This window comes from Lonchura striata, chromosome 2, assembly GCF_050655825.1.
Source record: "Lonchura striata isolate lonStrDom1 chromosome 2, ASM5065582v1, whole genome shotgun sequence".
NCBI classification, from domain to species: Eukaryota; Metazoa; Chordata; class Aves; order Passeriformes; family Estrildidae; genus Lonchura; species Lonchura striata.
In genome coordinates, this window is record NC_140704.1 from 135,114,891 (window position 1) to 135,131,353 (window position 16,463).

The window sequence follows — 16,463 nt, forward strand, 5'->3', positions numbered from 1 at the left end:
GATCACAGATGAACATTCTCCTTCATATTAGGTCTTATAATCAGCTTGTTAGAGGTGAAGGAAGACTTTCAATCCATGGCAAATCCAAAATAATGCCAATAGATTTGGAGAATACAAAAAAAAAAAGCAGCTAGCTAGAGTATTCTACTCTGTCATAGCTCCCACTCAGTAAGGCAAAGGCTCCAGTATTACTCTTCACTAAGGTGCTTTGCTGGGGGTCCCAGCTACTCCTGTCAATTCAAAGAGCAATAAAAACAAGGTCTTCCTCTTGAAATTTGTGCTTGGCAAGAACATAATGTTTTTTAAAACATGGGTCATGTTACAACCACTCTTCTAATAACATAACATGAAAAATGCCCTAAATTTAAAATATTATTATGCTTCTATTAACCAAACCTTTCTGTTATCATACTATACTGCTGTCCACCTTCTAATTGACAGTTCTCACAAGCAGCACAGTATACTCTGGATGCCAGGTGAAGTTCACTGCACTAATTTTCAATTTAAAACTGTAAAATAGTGTCTTGAACTGGCCATGTGCAAAATCCTCTCACCACCACAAGTTATAATGGCAACAGCCAGCAGTAGAGGAATTTCAGATAGCAATTCACTGATTAGAACTGTCAGGTAATTTTTCAATGAATGTGTCTCAACTCTGGAATTAATTTCTCCTTAACCTATGGTCTAACAGCTTATGTTTTCTGACTTCCATAACATGGGATATGGAACTGCAAAAGAAAATTACCATTGTATCGGGTGACAGGACAGTATGAGGACCACAGGGTACTATCGTTCTTTGGAAATGTTCTATTTGGGAAGCAACAATGAGATGAGATGTACAAAGGAAGAAATTAACTGAAATCAAGCTAAATTAATAAACTGCTCAGCAGGGTTTGGAAAATATGTTTTCTAACAAATCTGTGCTAATTCTAGGGTAGCATAGGAATCTGTAAGAAAGGTGGGTGCAGGGAGCACACTTTGATGCTGGAAGCAATCCAGCCGCTCCAAGCACACACGACTGCCGAACCTCTGAAACTTCACAGCATTCATCCTCGGTGAGCTGCTGTTGCTACAGCAACAGCTCTTTAAAACATGGAAAACAGGTCAGGTAGTTTCAAACTAACCACTGTTTCCAATGTCACTATTTTCCCCTGTAGTTTTGAACTAGCCCACCTCTGAGATAATCACTGGGCTGTTGCTATAGAGTCATCAGCCCACAGAGAGAAGAAAACAAGGCTCTTGAGTTTCAGAGGGATGTGTAAATAACATGGAGTTTGGCCTCCCTCCACCTACCACTCTCCCTCAATCCCTTAGAAATCCCCTTCAAAGGTATCAGCTCTTTTCCATCTCTTTTTCTCTGCAAATATTCTATACTCTGAAAACTGTTTGGGACTTAAGCTTTTTAGTTTTCTTCTTTAAATAAAAAGGCACTGCAAAATTTTAGATTTAAATCCCGTTAACCGCTGAGTGCAAGCGAAAGATGTATTATGTGGCTATAACATCATTCTTTCAAAAGGACTATTCAAAACTTTATGTAAGGGAGAACAACCATTGCAAACTAGACCTTTAAATCCCATGACAAGGAAGTTAAACAGGTCAAGACAACAAATGAAACCGTTGAGCATGTACACACCGAGCTGCACTACAACCAGCACACGCCTGTCAATTCCTTTTCTGTTCCTCTAAAGTAGCACTGAAGGTGGACTAAACACAGTTGCTCACATCTTGCCGAATTTTAAGCCACGGAAAAAAATATAAAAGGACAAGCCTTAGTTTCATTTTGAAATTTAATGTCTTTGTTACATGAACCTGTCTGAATATAGGTGTACTTACACAGATCTCTTCATCTTGCCTTATAGTCGTATTGTAATAGTTAAAGGAAACTCTTTAGACAAAATAGTGATGAAAACTGTAACTTTGAAAAAGCAAAACAAAAAGCCCATTTCATCCTACACACACATATCACAAGCACCATAGAAATACTGTATTTCTAATTCTATGAACATTATCAGCATAACAGTTTGCATCTTTAAGTGGTTCATCATCTCTGTAGAATACATGTTCTTCTTCTGTGTGGATGGCATTTAGAACATGGGACTGTAATTAATGGCAGTCTTAGAGTAACCCAGATGTTTGCACTTTAGAAAGAAAGCCTCCACTTCCATTCACACTTCAAGTAATTCCCCATGCCAAAAAGCACAATCTTCAAAGAGGGCACAACAAAGAAAAGAGGCTGTCATTTCAGGACAAATAATTTTTACTGAGAATTTTTTGCATCTAGGTAATTTTTTAGGGTAATTTGAAAGTTTGGTCTGTGTCTTTCAAGAACACTTTCTCCTCCATTCTTACTTGAAAGTATAATATTGAAATATAAAAAACAACTACATATACTGGACTGTATTGACACCACAAGGGAAGAAAAAAAATCAAACATGTTTTTAGAAGATTCCACCTAATTCACATCTACAAGCACTACAGTATGGTCATACAGCATCATGTGGTCAAGTCTGCAGAGGTTACAAAGTTCCTGCTTCTCAGCTGCAGACCTAACCCTCACCCATCACCCTAGTCTGCTGCAATGCAAAGAAAGTTAAAATTTTCAAAATGGTTTAAGGTAACTTGTTTTAGTCCTCAGTATGGCACACTAAAAATTGTCACGGAAATGAAGGCAGGGTGCTCAGCTGAGCATCAAGAAGCTTCTTGAAATAGTGTAACCATGCTACTGTACCTTTAGAGCTGTCCTATTGAAAAATTCTGTCCTGGAACATTTATGTCAACAAACTAGATTATCTGACTAGATTATTCTTATATCTGTACAATCTAGTTATCTATTAATAACTAGATTATTCTTATATCTGTACAACTCCTAATGTCAAGCCCAAATGTAAGTAACACCATGATCATTAAACAGATGCCAGAAAAGTGCTAATTCTTAAATTGTTTATTTCTTAGGAATGGAGTGAACTTGCCCTAAACTAAGGAATGCTGAGAGAAACAGTCTAAGTTGTGAAATTTCTACCACAAAATCTAAATGCAGTTTCACATTTAGGCACCCAAATGAAAATCACTTCTTTAACAGTCTGAGCAGTGAAACTTAAGATTGACATCAGTAGGAGTTCTGCCACTGACTTTAGCAAGTATGAGATTAAGTCTTTACGAAGAGTTTGCCAATAACTGCAGCCTCCTATACTGGGCTTGCATAGCTTTATTTTTAAATTTTTACTCATATAAAAATATAAAGTAGGTATAAAAACATGTCAAATTATTTTTTTTTGCTTTGTTGGATTTGTCATGCATGTGTGTACCCTCCACACACCAGAGGATTAAAACATAGGAGTGATACCTTTTTGCCTTTTTAAGTACTGGTACTGTCCATAAGGCACATGTCAGCCCAGCCACAAATAACAACATCAGTGAATTTTTTAAAAAGTCAAGTCTCCAAACAGTTTGATTACAAATTTACAATGCACATGTCTTACCTTTTTCACCAAAAATAAAACTACTAGGTCACAGCAATAAAATAGTAAATGTGGATTATAATGCATATTTGGTCACAGATTTAATGTAAAAGAATGACATTTCAGTAATTTTAACATATACTTTTCATACATTAAAAAAATACAAGTAAATGAGAATAATAAGTTATTCAGAAACTACAGAAATACAAATTTTGCTCTCAAGTTTCACAGAGTTCCCTTTTATCTCAAGTTATAAGAGAAGAAATAAAATTTACATGTAAGGCAAAGTATTTTGGACAATCCCTGGACTTGGTATAAGTGCACTAAGTCAAATCTAATCATATATCTGAAGATATTAATTCAAAATAACAAATAACTCCAAGTATTTGAGCCCACTGCTTTAAGTCAATGTGTTAGTGCAGAAGTGTCTTTCTTCAAATTCTGCAAGATATTTGCAAACTAAAACGACACAGATTTTTTCCGTTCCTTATGAAGCACAATAGTATTAAATGTCAGCCATTTAATTTCCAGCATTTTGTTTACGAAATATTGTTAACATCTATACTTAATATAGAATCTACACATGGTACTTATTGGCTGCTGATCAAAATATGAGGCACAGAAATCTAATACAAGTGTTGTGATTATTCAGAGTCAGTCACACAGTCACTAAGCTCATCCAATTTTTTTTTCTGTTAAACTGCTAGAATCTTATCTGACAAGAACCCATTTGAGTCCAAAAAAAAGGGATGGGAGGCTGGCGCAAAAACCCCTCAGCTGATGAAAACATCTCATTCTTTACCAAACCTCATGATGAGGAAATCCTCCTTGAAACTAAGAAGCTATAAAAATTAACTTTAAACAATTTTCCAGTCACCCACTCTCCCGAGGCAGGTTTTATTTTTAGCCCTTTTCATTAGCATTAATTATCATAGCAAAGAGCAGAAGAGCAGATTTTGTTTCCCGGTGGTAAATTTGCATGATACTGACAGAGAGATGATTTCAAAGAATTCTGTAGAAATGTTAAGCTGGAACAAGGATTCCTTGGTTCAAACATTCAGTGCGGAGATCAGACATTACCCACAAAGGTGTGGCACACTCTCTTGACACTAACACTGATTCATGGAACATGAAAAACTCCTTAGATTAAATACCCTTCCTGTCTGGGGTTTTTTAACTGTAAGGGAAAATAGAATAGAGACCTGAATCTGAACTGGTTTGATGAACAAAAAAGAAACATTTAAAATTTGTCCAGCCATAACTGCCTTTTTACAAGTTTCTCAAAACTCCTTCTCAACTATGCACATTACTGAGCTATTACACAATGATCCTAAAGAGGTATATTAGTATGGACAACTGGTTACTAAGGTAACAAGATGTTACTTTAAACCAGCAGTACTGTCCCAGCTCATCAGTTTCACTCATGTCTTTCCTTTATTCTTTTTATATTATGCACAAATCACAGACTTACTGTATAACCAAATACACATACTAGAGCTATGCTTCAGTTTCTCAAATAATTTTCCTCATTTGAGCTAATGAGTTAAAAAAAAGAAGATGATGGAAACATTTGAACTCTTTGGTGTGTAGTAGATTCATTCTTAGCTCTATACTAAGAATTTGAAAGTTGGCTGAAAAGTAGATTTTGAAATGTTTTCTCATGAGGAACTATTTTGTAACTAAAAAGCAACTGCACATTGAAATTTTTTGATGGTATAAAATAAGATGGCAGGGATCCGATAAAGTTTTGGGAGGGAAAACCTGGTTAAGTCTTACTGACTAAATTTTGGCTGAAATTTTCCAGAGGAAGATTCATGTTTGAAAATAACAGTTGACTGCTAATAGCAAAATAGATTAAGGTTACTCAAACTCTATCGCCTCCAAAACACTGATGCTCCAAACAAAGTATGTCACTATTTTTTGAGAGCTCGAGCTTGTAAAACCTAAGTGTTCTCAACATCTTCTATGATTACAAACATCATTCATCAGCAGTAGCTTAAAAAGCCATAGGAAATAAGGCCATTGGAAACATCTGCAGGAGCAGGTCACCCACAGCAGTCCTCTGCTCCAAGTGGGATTAACTCCACCAAAACAGTTCCTGATGTGTTTATCTATGCAGGTCTTCAACACTTACAACAATGGCAACTTCTGCAACCCTCCGATGCAATCTGCTGTTGTACACAGCCATTCTTCTTACTATCTAACTTCAAATAAATTGCTGCAATTCAAGCCTGACCTCTTGCCTTGTCTTTAGAGTATATGTCAATGATAAATAAAAGCCTTTTGTTCTGTTTAACATGTAAGAATGCAAAAAGCTTTTTGTTCTAGAACGGTGTTTCCTATGCTCTTTTAAGATACAAAAATTCGTATAATCTTTGTCAGACAGCATGATTCCTTTTCCAAAGCTGCTGAAGTACAGCACTGGCACTTTGTTACACTTGACTCAGTAGTCAGAGTAATAGACTTATAATAATTGTACAATTTAAGGTAAACAGAAAGTATTGATCCTATTTATAGCCTAAAAATTACTGGGATCGATTGTCAATTATTTACTTAAACACTAATAGAAGAAAGGACATTTTCAAAGAGAAAGGATGCTGTATTCAATACCAGTTGTAGAAACATTCTGCTTGGGCATTGTATTTCCCCCTCTCTGCAAGAAAAAGAATTCTACTTTTGTGATAAGAATATATAAACATAATTAAGTTATAATTCTCCTTTCATGACAAGAATATAGAAACAGAATTAAGTTAAATCAGTATTTGACTTATAGACCTCTTTAAAAATTGTTATAAGTTGTTCTGTTATGTTTACCTATAAAAACTCAGCAACCAATACTACACTTCTGGTTTAAATGTCAGGCTGGCAAAAACTCCACTCCTGAACAGCTGCATGATAAACCTAACAAACCACAACATGCCAACGATCCTCTGTGGATCCCTATTGCCTCTCCCACTTATTTACCCACACAAATACCTTTCATTTTTTGTAAATAATCACCCAAGACACAAGAAGTTTATCTAACAGCCACCTACTTTAAAAGGTACATAAAATCTCCACTGCTGAGGTTCACACTGTCCTCAAAAAATGACCTAGATAACGCATGTAATTTTAATTAAATTCATTTTACAGTCTCTCCCCTTTTAGCCATGCCTGAAGTGAATGCAATGAAATTATGTGTGGAAACTATCAGCACCAATAATACCTTTATCTCAGGGGTATATGGCCCATGCAAACACAGAAACCTAGGTTTCATATTTGCTTAGTTAAGAAAACATTCTTCAAATCATCATCTAGAAATGCTTCATGATATTCAACAACTAATTAAAAATAAAGCAAAAAGAATCTATATTAACACTTCATTTAAAATTTACAAATTTTTGAAGAGAATCAGAAATGACTGAAAATAGATTAAATATGTTAATTACCATTAATTAGAAAGAGAACGCTTCCAAACAAACTCATTCACTGCTTAAATAAAGACAGCATAAACCCAGCCAAGATTTTGGACAAAGACATATTTCCAATGAAGTTATCTCAGCTTGGCTTTATTAGTGAAGTTTTAATTTAATTCTATATAGTCTTCAGCCATTTTATGCTATTTAATTTTTTACAGAATCAATTGCTACATTAGACATTCATAAATGTTAACAGAAGTCTCAGTATCTGCAGTACTACTATTCCAAAATTATTTTATTCTAATGTATTTGTTCTTTTGAAACCCAGGGAAATATTCTGCCTACAGTAACAGATGGCTTTTTATTTTTTTGTTGCTATTCCAGAATCTTTAAGTCACCCAAAATGCATCTACTTAAACATGATACTGCAGTTATTATGCAAAGCATGATCTACATGTTCACTGTTTAATATTTAACAATCTGGATACCGTTCCTGTTTGGAAATAATTCCACTAGAGAAAGAAATCATTGTCCTAGCATTACTGTAATAAACAGATTTGCCTTTTTACATTTTATTGTCTCATAACAAAAAGTAAATGACTCATTTGAAATGAAGTAACATATTCAATTAGTGCAAATGAAGTTTAACAACTCATTCTGACTAATATAAATTCAGAGGTTATCATCAATTATGTTCATGTAAATCCTTTGTTAATATCACGTCCCACTCTAACACACATTACTAAGGGGCAGAGGAGTTACAGGGTACTTTTATATCTTAATGACATCTAAAACGTCATGATACAGTAAAAATGTAAGTAGCAGGTCCTTTCACAACATGTATACATTGCACATCAATCTCACAAGCTAAGATTTACCTGTGTATCCCCACATAACAAAAATGTTGAGCTCTTCTTGCTCAGAATTAAATGTTCACCTTTTCCTGGTGAAAACTAGTTTCTATTATAAATATTATACAACATAAAATCTTCAATTGTGAAAGACAATAAAAAAGTTAAGCAATTTGCTTTAACAACACCCTGCAGTTATACTACTCATTTAATACACAGCTCTCTCCAGCATGTACCTATTTCTAGGAAACATTCCCCATGGAAAGAACAAAGCTATCATAACAGCAACAAGATCATAGGAATACAAAATATCTACAAAAACCAACTGTTCTTAAAAGGACTGGCCCGTCAGATGGGTGAAACAAACACATCATTTGCTCTCATTCTGATCCATACTGCTGACTTCTGAGCTAGAACAAGAAGTCAACAAGTTAAGCCTCCTTATGAAAAAGCTGCTTATACCATGCACCATTAACACTACTAGGAATCTCATACCCATACATTACAGAGCTTTACTGCATTTTTACTTATTCAATGACATTATGCCACTATTCCTCACAATGAGTACTATCTTGTTGATTACACTTACTGGCTTCAACGTTTGCCGTGCATAAAGCATCACTTAACCCCAAGTAAAACTGACAGCATTAAGATTAAAAATACTGCTTTAATTATGCCATCTGCCACATGCCTTTTAAAAAGAATTAAAATGTGTAAGAGAATTGACTATAGACTGGTAGAATTAATTGAAAGCAAAATTCCACAATGATCCCTGAGTGTGAGATACACATTAACAATTTAATATAAAAGTTGAAGTTTGAATAAACATTAGTTTGGTTTTTTTTAAAGAGCTGTATATCAAATCAGAGCTTCAACAGCTGCACTTCAAAGGCTGAGTGAAAAAAGCAAAACAAAACACGACAAGTACTTCCCCAGAAATACATTTCCCTAATTTTCCCTGATATCAAAGGCCCATACTTTTAGGTTTGAGAATTTATCATGAGACATCAAAAATGGACAGTAGAATAACGGAAAACAAAACTTTAAACCAGCAATTCTATACAAATTTCTACTCACATAAAAGAAAATATTCAAAAATGCTTGAATGTTGAGCTTGAATACTTTTACTTGGTCACTGTTTCTTTTTAAAAAGCAAGAAGAAATGTAGTACAAAAATTCCTACCAGCCCTCTTGCATGAAAAACAGCACTTTAAGTCCAAAAGCAAATATAACAGTGTAAATTTGGAATATTGTAATATTCAAGGTGAGTATACAGTAACAAAATTCAGTCTAATTAAAGTTATTTGCAATATACCTGATTCAATGCAATGTAAAACTTGAAGGTTTACAGTGACAATTTTTTCTTATCAATTCCTGGAAAATGACATCAATAACCAGCACAGACTGATCACAGAACTGAAGGCTCGCAGATCCAAAAGTCAGAGATAGACCTTAAATTCCCATATGCCATCAGTGAAAAAGAATTAAGATCAGCTTTTAAATTTCAAAACAGATGTACTTCGGCAGAGAAAAAAAAACCAAAACATAAACACATAGTTACAGAACAAATAATGCTGCTAAAATTTACTTTTTTTAAAGCTTAGATTGATGACCAAAGCACATTATTTTCTTGGAAAAGTCTTCTAGTTATATTTGTGCTGGCAAATAGTTTTTAAAACATTTACATCAGGGCAGAAAACTATGCTCATACCAAGACTTTCAAACCAGCCCTAGCACTAAGTTCATTTGCCTTATTTTATATATTTGTTTATATCCAGATTATGAGACAGTTTCCTGCATCATTTATTTACATTATCTAAAAACATCAGCATGTATGTGAGACTAACTGCTCTACGCACATTACATGTATTTGTACATTTCAACAAATAAAATAACTATGTTTTATCAGACAGTACAATAGACTAAGAATAGGATAAAATATCACTGTGACCTAAAGCAAATATACTATTTGGCCACAGGAATTAGTTCCCAGTTCTACATGTTTCACCTTAAAATATACAGAAATAAACAAACTAATTAGTTTCAGGGATTTATCAAGTTTGCTTTCACTTTCTTTTCCCTTCTCTTTTCCACCTCAATGGCATTTCTTTTTCCTACTTCATGCTTTAATAGACATATACATTAATAAATTTGTAGGGCTTTCCATCCAATAGACTTAAATATTTCTTCTTAGCATGACCCTGTCATTCAGCCTGGCTCACAAGTAAAGTGCTCACTGGCTACCAGAACTGCCACAGTGCGTTTGGCTTACAAGGATAAGAAATAATGGTATAATTCAGCAAATGTTTGGTGATGTCTGGCTTACAGGGTATCCTTCCTCTTCTACACAGGAAGCTGAAGTACTATTAGAATATACTAGTATTAAGTTGTATTTTGATCATTTATATTTCAGTTCTAATGTAACAATCCCTTCTTTAAATAAAATTATGACTGTCTTCATTTACAGTTTGGATACCTTTTTAGATCCCATTAAAGCTAATTCCAAACAAAACAGCATGGAAATATTTAGTTCAAAAAGTTTCCATCATTTATCCCTTTCATGAATCATTTAAAGACTTCATGTCAGCAACTGAAAACATTAATGTTGTTCTCACAAAGAACAGACAATATATTATGCATGCCGCTCACTGATTTATCCTTTGAGAAAGTCTCTTGCAGGCCACTTGCCAATACTGCCACTCACTGTCTAAAACACAAATAGAAGTGCTTAAATAAATAAATAAGTAAATAATATTGCCAGTGGTTCAAATCAGCAGGCAGTTAAAACCCATAGCCTGCGCAACATCAGCTGGTACCAGATGCTTTAGAGAAATATATTTTTGAGTAGACTACTCTGAAAAAGTATATCCACCACTGAAGCACCTTCCCAAACTTTTTCTTAGGATGGTTTATCTCTTCTTCATGTTTAAAATAAAACACCATCACACACACAGAGTTCATACAAATAGTTACTCACTTTTGAAAAAATCCTATTTTATTTTCAATCAGAATAATTTTTTAGCAACAAATCTCACAGCACTGCCTTTTCAGGAGGCCAAGGACAAACTGCACAGTACATAAATTCCAACAGACTTAGGGCCAAATTACCCAGGTAAGTTGTGGATGCCACATTATTGGAAGTTTTCACAGTTACAGCTTTAAACAGCTAGTGAAAGATCACAGTGTCCATGGCTTGAAAGCTGGACTAGAAGACCTCTAAAGAGCCCATCCTTTATAGAGAACCATTCTAGGATTCTGAAGTCTGTACTTGCCAGTCTAAAACCACTTGGAAGGTTTGCATACAAAACTGAGCAGTTCAGTTTCTGAATATCAGAACTGATTGGGTTTTGTTCTAGGACAAATTCCTATTTCAACAAGGCAACTTCAAGCAATGCCAACAAATTCTACACAATTATCCACATATGAATTATTAATGAGTAAGTACTTACAGATTTATCATCTTAGCATTTACAAAAAGAGTAATTTTTGCCTGCATTTCTTCACAAGTAATGGAAAAGATAGGATTAATTTTAAATTGTTCTAAAGGCAGTTTTATTGCCACTATAATAATCCCACTGAAACAATGGCCAGTTATTTGCCAATGAATAGTGCAAGTATTTTGTTAGTCAATCATCAAGATGATGATTGCTGCATTTGCTAGAAAAAAAATAAACCTAAAAAAACTCCACCCAAACCAAAAGTCAACTAAATCAAAACTCTCCAGCAGCAACAGCTTGTACTATGCTATTTAACTGGCTTTACCTCAGTAGTTTAAATTTAAGAGTCAGCTTTAAGTAGAAATGCAGTAAGTGAAAACTGGAAAGAAAATTCCCCGCCTACAGCTGTTACCTAAAATTAAACACAACATTTCTCTTGAAATCTCAAGTGTGCTTCACAAAGGCACCATGTGATCATATTTAGCCAGTGCACTATAGTTATGAACATTTCATCCACAATAGATAAACAAAGATTTCAGTGAAACATGTTAAAAAATAAGCCAAAGTGAAAACCAGGTATAATTACTTACAAGTCTCTAATCACTAATACTATATTTCATTTTAAGTGCAACCTATAACTTAGTAACATTTTCTTTTTGACCCTATTATAATGTGCAACATAGGCAAAATTAAATAAACTACACATATTTTGGAGGGTAAAAACTCCAACCTAAAATAGATGAACTTGTGTTAGGTAGAAGAAGTCTATGTAAAGAGATGTGTGCTATTGGAATGGTACCAAGAAGATGACTTGTGCAAAACAGTAGGTGGTCTTAAACATCTCCAAGGGGATTGATTAAATGGCTCCAATCCAGTTTAAAATGCTTATCGTTTTACTAAGATAGCTAGCAAACATGATAACAAAATTCCATGTTTATAACAATTCTATTTTTTCTTAACAGTATTGGGTCAAATTTTGAAGTTGCTTTAGCACATGAATTTTAAGGAACCAAAAGCATTTTTTAGAAAAAGTAATTACGAGGTAGTATAATGTCACACACCACTCCTCATTAAGAAAGTCCTGTGTTAATCAGGTGCACTTAGTTCAACAATAAGGATGAGGCTCAAAGATTAGATATCTGGACAGTATTCTTGAAAGTTTACTTATTTTATTTGTATTAATATAGTTACAGAGAGGGATTAACTATTTTTGATACATATAAAATAAACAGCATGCAAGAGATTAAACAATAAAGAAGTACTTACGAAATCAAAGTCTCCATCTTGAGGGACCTTCCAGTTATCAGGGAAAACATTTTTGGATATGTGGTAAGGTTCATGCATGTTCTGATTACAGTTTTCAGGGCTTTTATTCTTGGAATCTTGTTTATCAAAGTAGTCCATGAAAGAAGGTCTTTGAACTTGTGGTGAAGTAGCATTTCCTTAGTCAAAAGAAAACAGACAAAAAAGGTAAAAAGCTATTCAAAGATTATAGAATTAATGCACTATAAACTAAACGTCACTAATTAATTTTCTTGGGGTTTGCAGAAACTAATACAGTCATCTGTATGTGATGCAAGCCTCTGTTTGTCCCCTGAGGATCTCTAGCATAAAAGCTCATAGTCAAAGTATGATATTTTTCTAGCAAGATACAATGTGGAGAAATGTTCAAGACATTTCAGTGTTTCACACACAAATAATATGAGAAGCTACTTCATACATTAATTAATTAGTATTAATTAATTAATAAGTATTAATTAGTTATTATAGAGACTGAATAACTTGAGGTCCTAAGCATGCCTGTGCGTGCTGAATGCTCCTAACTTCAAGGCCTGAACCACAGGCATTTGCTGGAAAGGAACAGAGTTTCACTAAAGGTGGGATTTAATAATTATTTAGAAAAAGAACTTGCAAAATACAGCTACACAAATTGTATCTAGATGCTGCTTAATTTAATTCATTACCAATTAATATTCCCAGAAAATTACAGGATCACCCTCTACAGATGGTTGCAAAGCACCCTGTCTCCATATCCCGGGGGATTTTTTGTCATCATCAAACAGCTGCAAAAGTTTCATGAAGCAGATAGGGATCAGCATGAACTCCTGCTCTCTTATCCTTTTCACAAAACTAAAGGTAAAAAAAATAAAATTTTCAGTTCTAAATGATTGAAATTTGTTTTCATTTGTCAGATTTCAAAGCAAATTCATTACTAAATAGCATAATAAATAAACATAACTGTCACCTCAGAGACCATATCCTGCATAGCACTGACACATGAAATGTGTCATGTGACTTGCTGGAAGTGTAAGACATTTGACATGAAGATACATAAAATATACTTCCACAAATAAAATATGAAACAGGATGAGAGATAACTAAGATGGCGGGGGGGGGGGGGGGGGTAAGGGGGAGAATCTAACACCAAAAATCAGACAAAACTATACATTTAAATTACAACCATAACAAAGTAATAGGAATTTTTATTTTATATATTTGTTTTAACAAGTAAAAAGGTAAACTGAAAATATATTTTGAGCTTGTGTTTTACATGATTACTAAAACTTGCTAATCTCCTCATCTGGCTTTACAAGTGTTTTTATTCATTCACTAAATCGGTTTTTCCCCTCTCTTCCACTTCTTAATTCATCATCTCTTTCCATCTCCTTTGTCTAAAGGTTTTCTAATTCATTCTAGTTTTGCTGCATGGCTAATAGCAGCCTATTCTTTCATTAATGCTTATTTTTGTACTGCTATCTTTTCACAGAATCATTAAGGCCAGAGGAGACATTCAGGATCTAGTCCAACCACTGACCTAGAAACACCATAATCACCACAACCATACCCCAAGTACCATATCCAGATACTTCTTGACACTTCCAGGCATTCCAGAGATGTTGCCCCCACCACCTCCCTGGGCAGGACATTCCAATGCATACTTGCTTTTTCTGTGAAGAAAAAAATTCAAATATCTAATCTGAATCTCCCCTAGCAAAACCTAAGGCCATTTTCTCTCATCCTTTCTCTTAAGACATGGCACAAGAGACCAATCCCCAGCTGGCTACAACCTCCTTCCAGGTCGTTGTGGAGACCAATACAGTCACCCCTGAGTCTCCTTTTCTCCAGGCTAAACACCCCCAGCTCCACAGAGGACTTGTGCTCCATACCCTTCACCAGCTCCATGGTCCTTCTCTGGACACACTCCTGCACCATAATGTCTTTCTTGAAATGAGGGGCACAAAACTGACCAAGGATTCAAGGTGTAGCCTCCCCAATGCTCAGTAGAGGGGGGAAAAAATCACTGTCCTGGATCTGCTGGTCACATTATTCTTGATAGAAGCAAAGACTGCATGTTGATCAATATATAACATAATATATAATATATAATATGTAATATGTAATATATAGTATAATATATATTATATTTTATTAACATAATATATAGTATATATTTTATGTGTTATACATATTATATATTATGTTAATTATATTATATATTCTTTTCTTTCTGTTGTTCCTCAATTTTTCTGTTCTAGTAAGATTTCTTCTGGAATTTTTTTAATGTGTGCTTCTACTGTCATGCTCTAAGCTTCAGTGAATTTGACTTCAGCTGCTTTCCTTCAACTCCACAATGATTCCTTCAATCTGCTATTTCTATACACACCTTCTATTCCTCGTATTTTTTAGGTGATTTTTCTCTCAGTTTTTGCCACATTTTTTTCATATATTTTTTCTAATCCCAGATCTCTACTCACCATATTTTAATTAGTAACAACTAACAATTCAGTGAACTAAATTCTGGGTTGAATTTAACTGACCAAAGAGCAGCCACCTCTTCTCCAGAATCTCCCAAGCTTGCCCCCACTAAACACAGGATCACTTGAAGGAGATTCCTTTATCTCCTGAATCTGGGACTGAGAAAGGGACGAGAAGTAAACAGCAGGGATGCCAAATAACTACAGAAAAGAGCACTAGAGAGCAAAAGCCATAGTCATAGAATGGGTTGAGTTGGAAAGGCATTTTTAAAAACCATCTAATTCCAACTCCCTTCCATGGGCAGGGATGCCTTCCACTACATCAAGGTTCTCAAAGTCCCATCCAACCCGGCTTTGAACACTTCCAGAGATGGGGCATCCACAGCTTCTCTCAGCAACTTATTCCAATATTTTAACACCCTCATAGCAGATAATTTCTTCCCAATACCTACTCTAAACCTGCACTCTTTCAGTTTAAAGTCTCTACACCTTGTCCTGTCACTACAGGCCATTGTCAAAAGCCCCCTCCAGCTCTCCTGTAGGCTCCCCGTTAGGTACTGCAAGGTCCTACAAAGCCTCCCCGGGGACTCATGCAGAGAATGAGTCTTCTCCAGGTTGAACAACCCCAACTGTCTCAGCCAGTTTTTATAGCAGAGGTGCTTCACCCCTCTGATCATCTTCATGGTCCTCCCCTGGATTTGCTCCAACACCTCCATGTCCTTCTTGTTTTGGGGGTCCTAGGGCTGAACACATTATTATGGGTGGAGTCTCATGAAAGCTGAGTAGAGCAGAAGAAAAATGGAAGAATCTAAACTTTTAAAAAACCACACATTTAGAAAACAGATCCATGAGAAGATAGTAGTATGAAGGAGGTAGAATTAAAAACAGAAATACAATGCACTTTCTGAGTACAAACTGTTCATTACTTGGTGATCACTGCCCAAAACCCCTGAAACTGTTTGTACCAAACAGATAGGACACCACATTGCTGGCCTTTCACAACCAATTTTTTACTTCTGTTGAGATGGCTGTACTTAAGTTTCATCCCTGAGACACAATTATAAACAAAAAGATTGCCAGTGTCTCTGTGCAAAACTCCAAGTACCAAAATGTTGGCCCATTACAGGTAAGAAAGTCTCTGTCCTCACGTATAAGGCAATACTAAAGATTTTCCAAGCACTGCTCATAAGTTTTAAAACTATTTATAAATGTCTTTCTTATACATGTAATAGAAGACTACCTACATACAGAAAAGAAACCAATCCCTCTGAATTCCTTGCTACCAAATGCATATTATGGAAATTGGATCAACAGAACTGAAATTACTCCAAGGTAAGCAAAGAACATTTATTTTTTACTCTGAGAATGTATTTTATTTGTTTTGCTAAATAAGAATTTGGAACTCACTTCTGTTTTCAATTGAGCATATAGTCAGTTAGCCCAACTGAAACAGCAAGAGCTGCTTACCTTCACTGCAAATACAAGAACTCACACACAAAACCAGAAATGTGACTGCAAAATGATGGCACCAGAGGTATTTCAACCTTCTTTTTTTTGCTTGTTT

The 16,463-nt window shown here is 35.0% G+C and overlaps 1 protein-coding gene across 7 annotated transcripts in view; it reads right to left on the minus strand.

Moving 5' to 3' along the window:
• Positions 1–16,463, minus strand: part of STK3 (serine/threonine kinase 3) — a 132,821-nt gene that overhangs the window by 39,029 nt on the left and 77,329 nt on the right. Inside the window, exons 10-12 of one of the 7 annotated variants that reach the window (XM_085572397.1) lie at positions 13,999–14,092; positions 13,109–13,207; positions 12,407–12,586 (exon numbers count right to left, since the gene is read on the minus strand). In XM_085572397.1, coding sequence (XP_085428523.1) covers positions 13,144–13,207; positions 13,999–14,092 — 158 coding nt within the window. In that variant the 3' untranslated portion in view covers positions 12,407–12,586; positions 13,109–13,143. Of the gene's footprint in view, positions 1–12,406; positions 12,587–13,108; positions 13,275–13,989; positions 14,093–16,463 lie in introns of those variants that run through there. The other 6 variants (XM_085572394.1, XM_085572395.1, XM_085572393.1 and 3 more) reach the window with 6 other exon arrangements.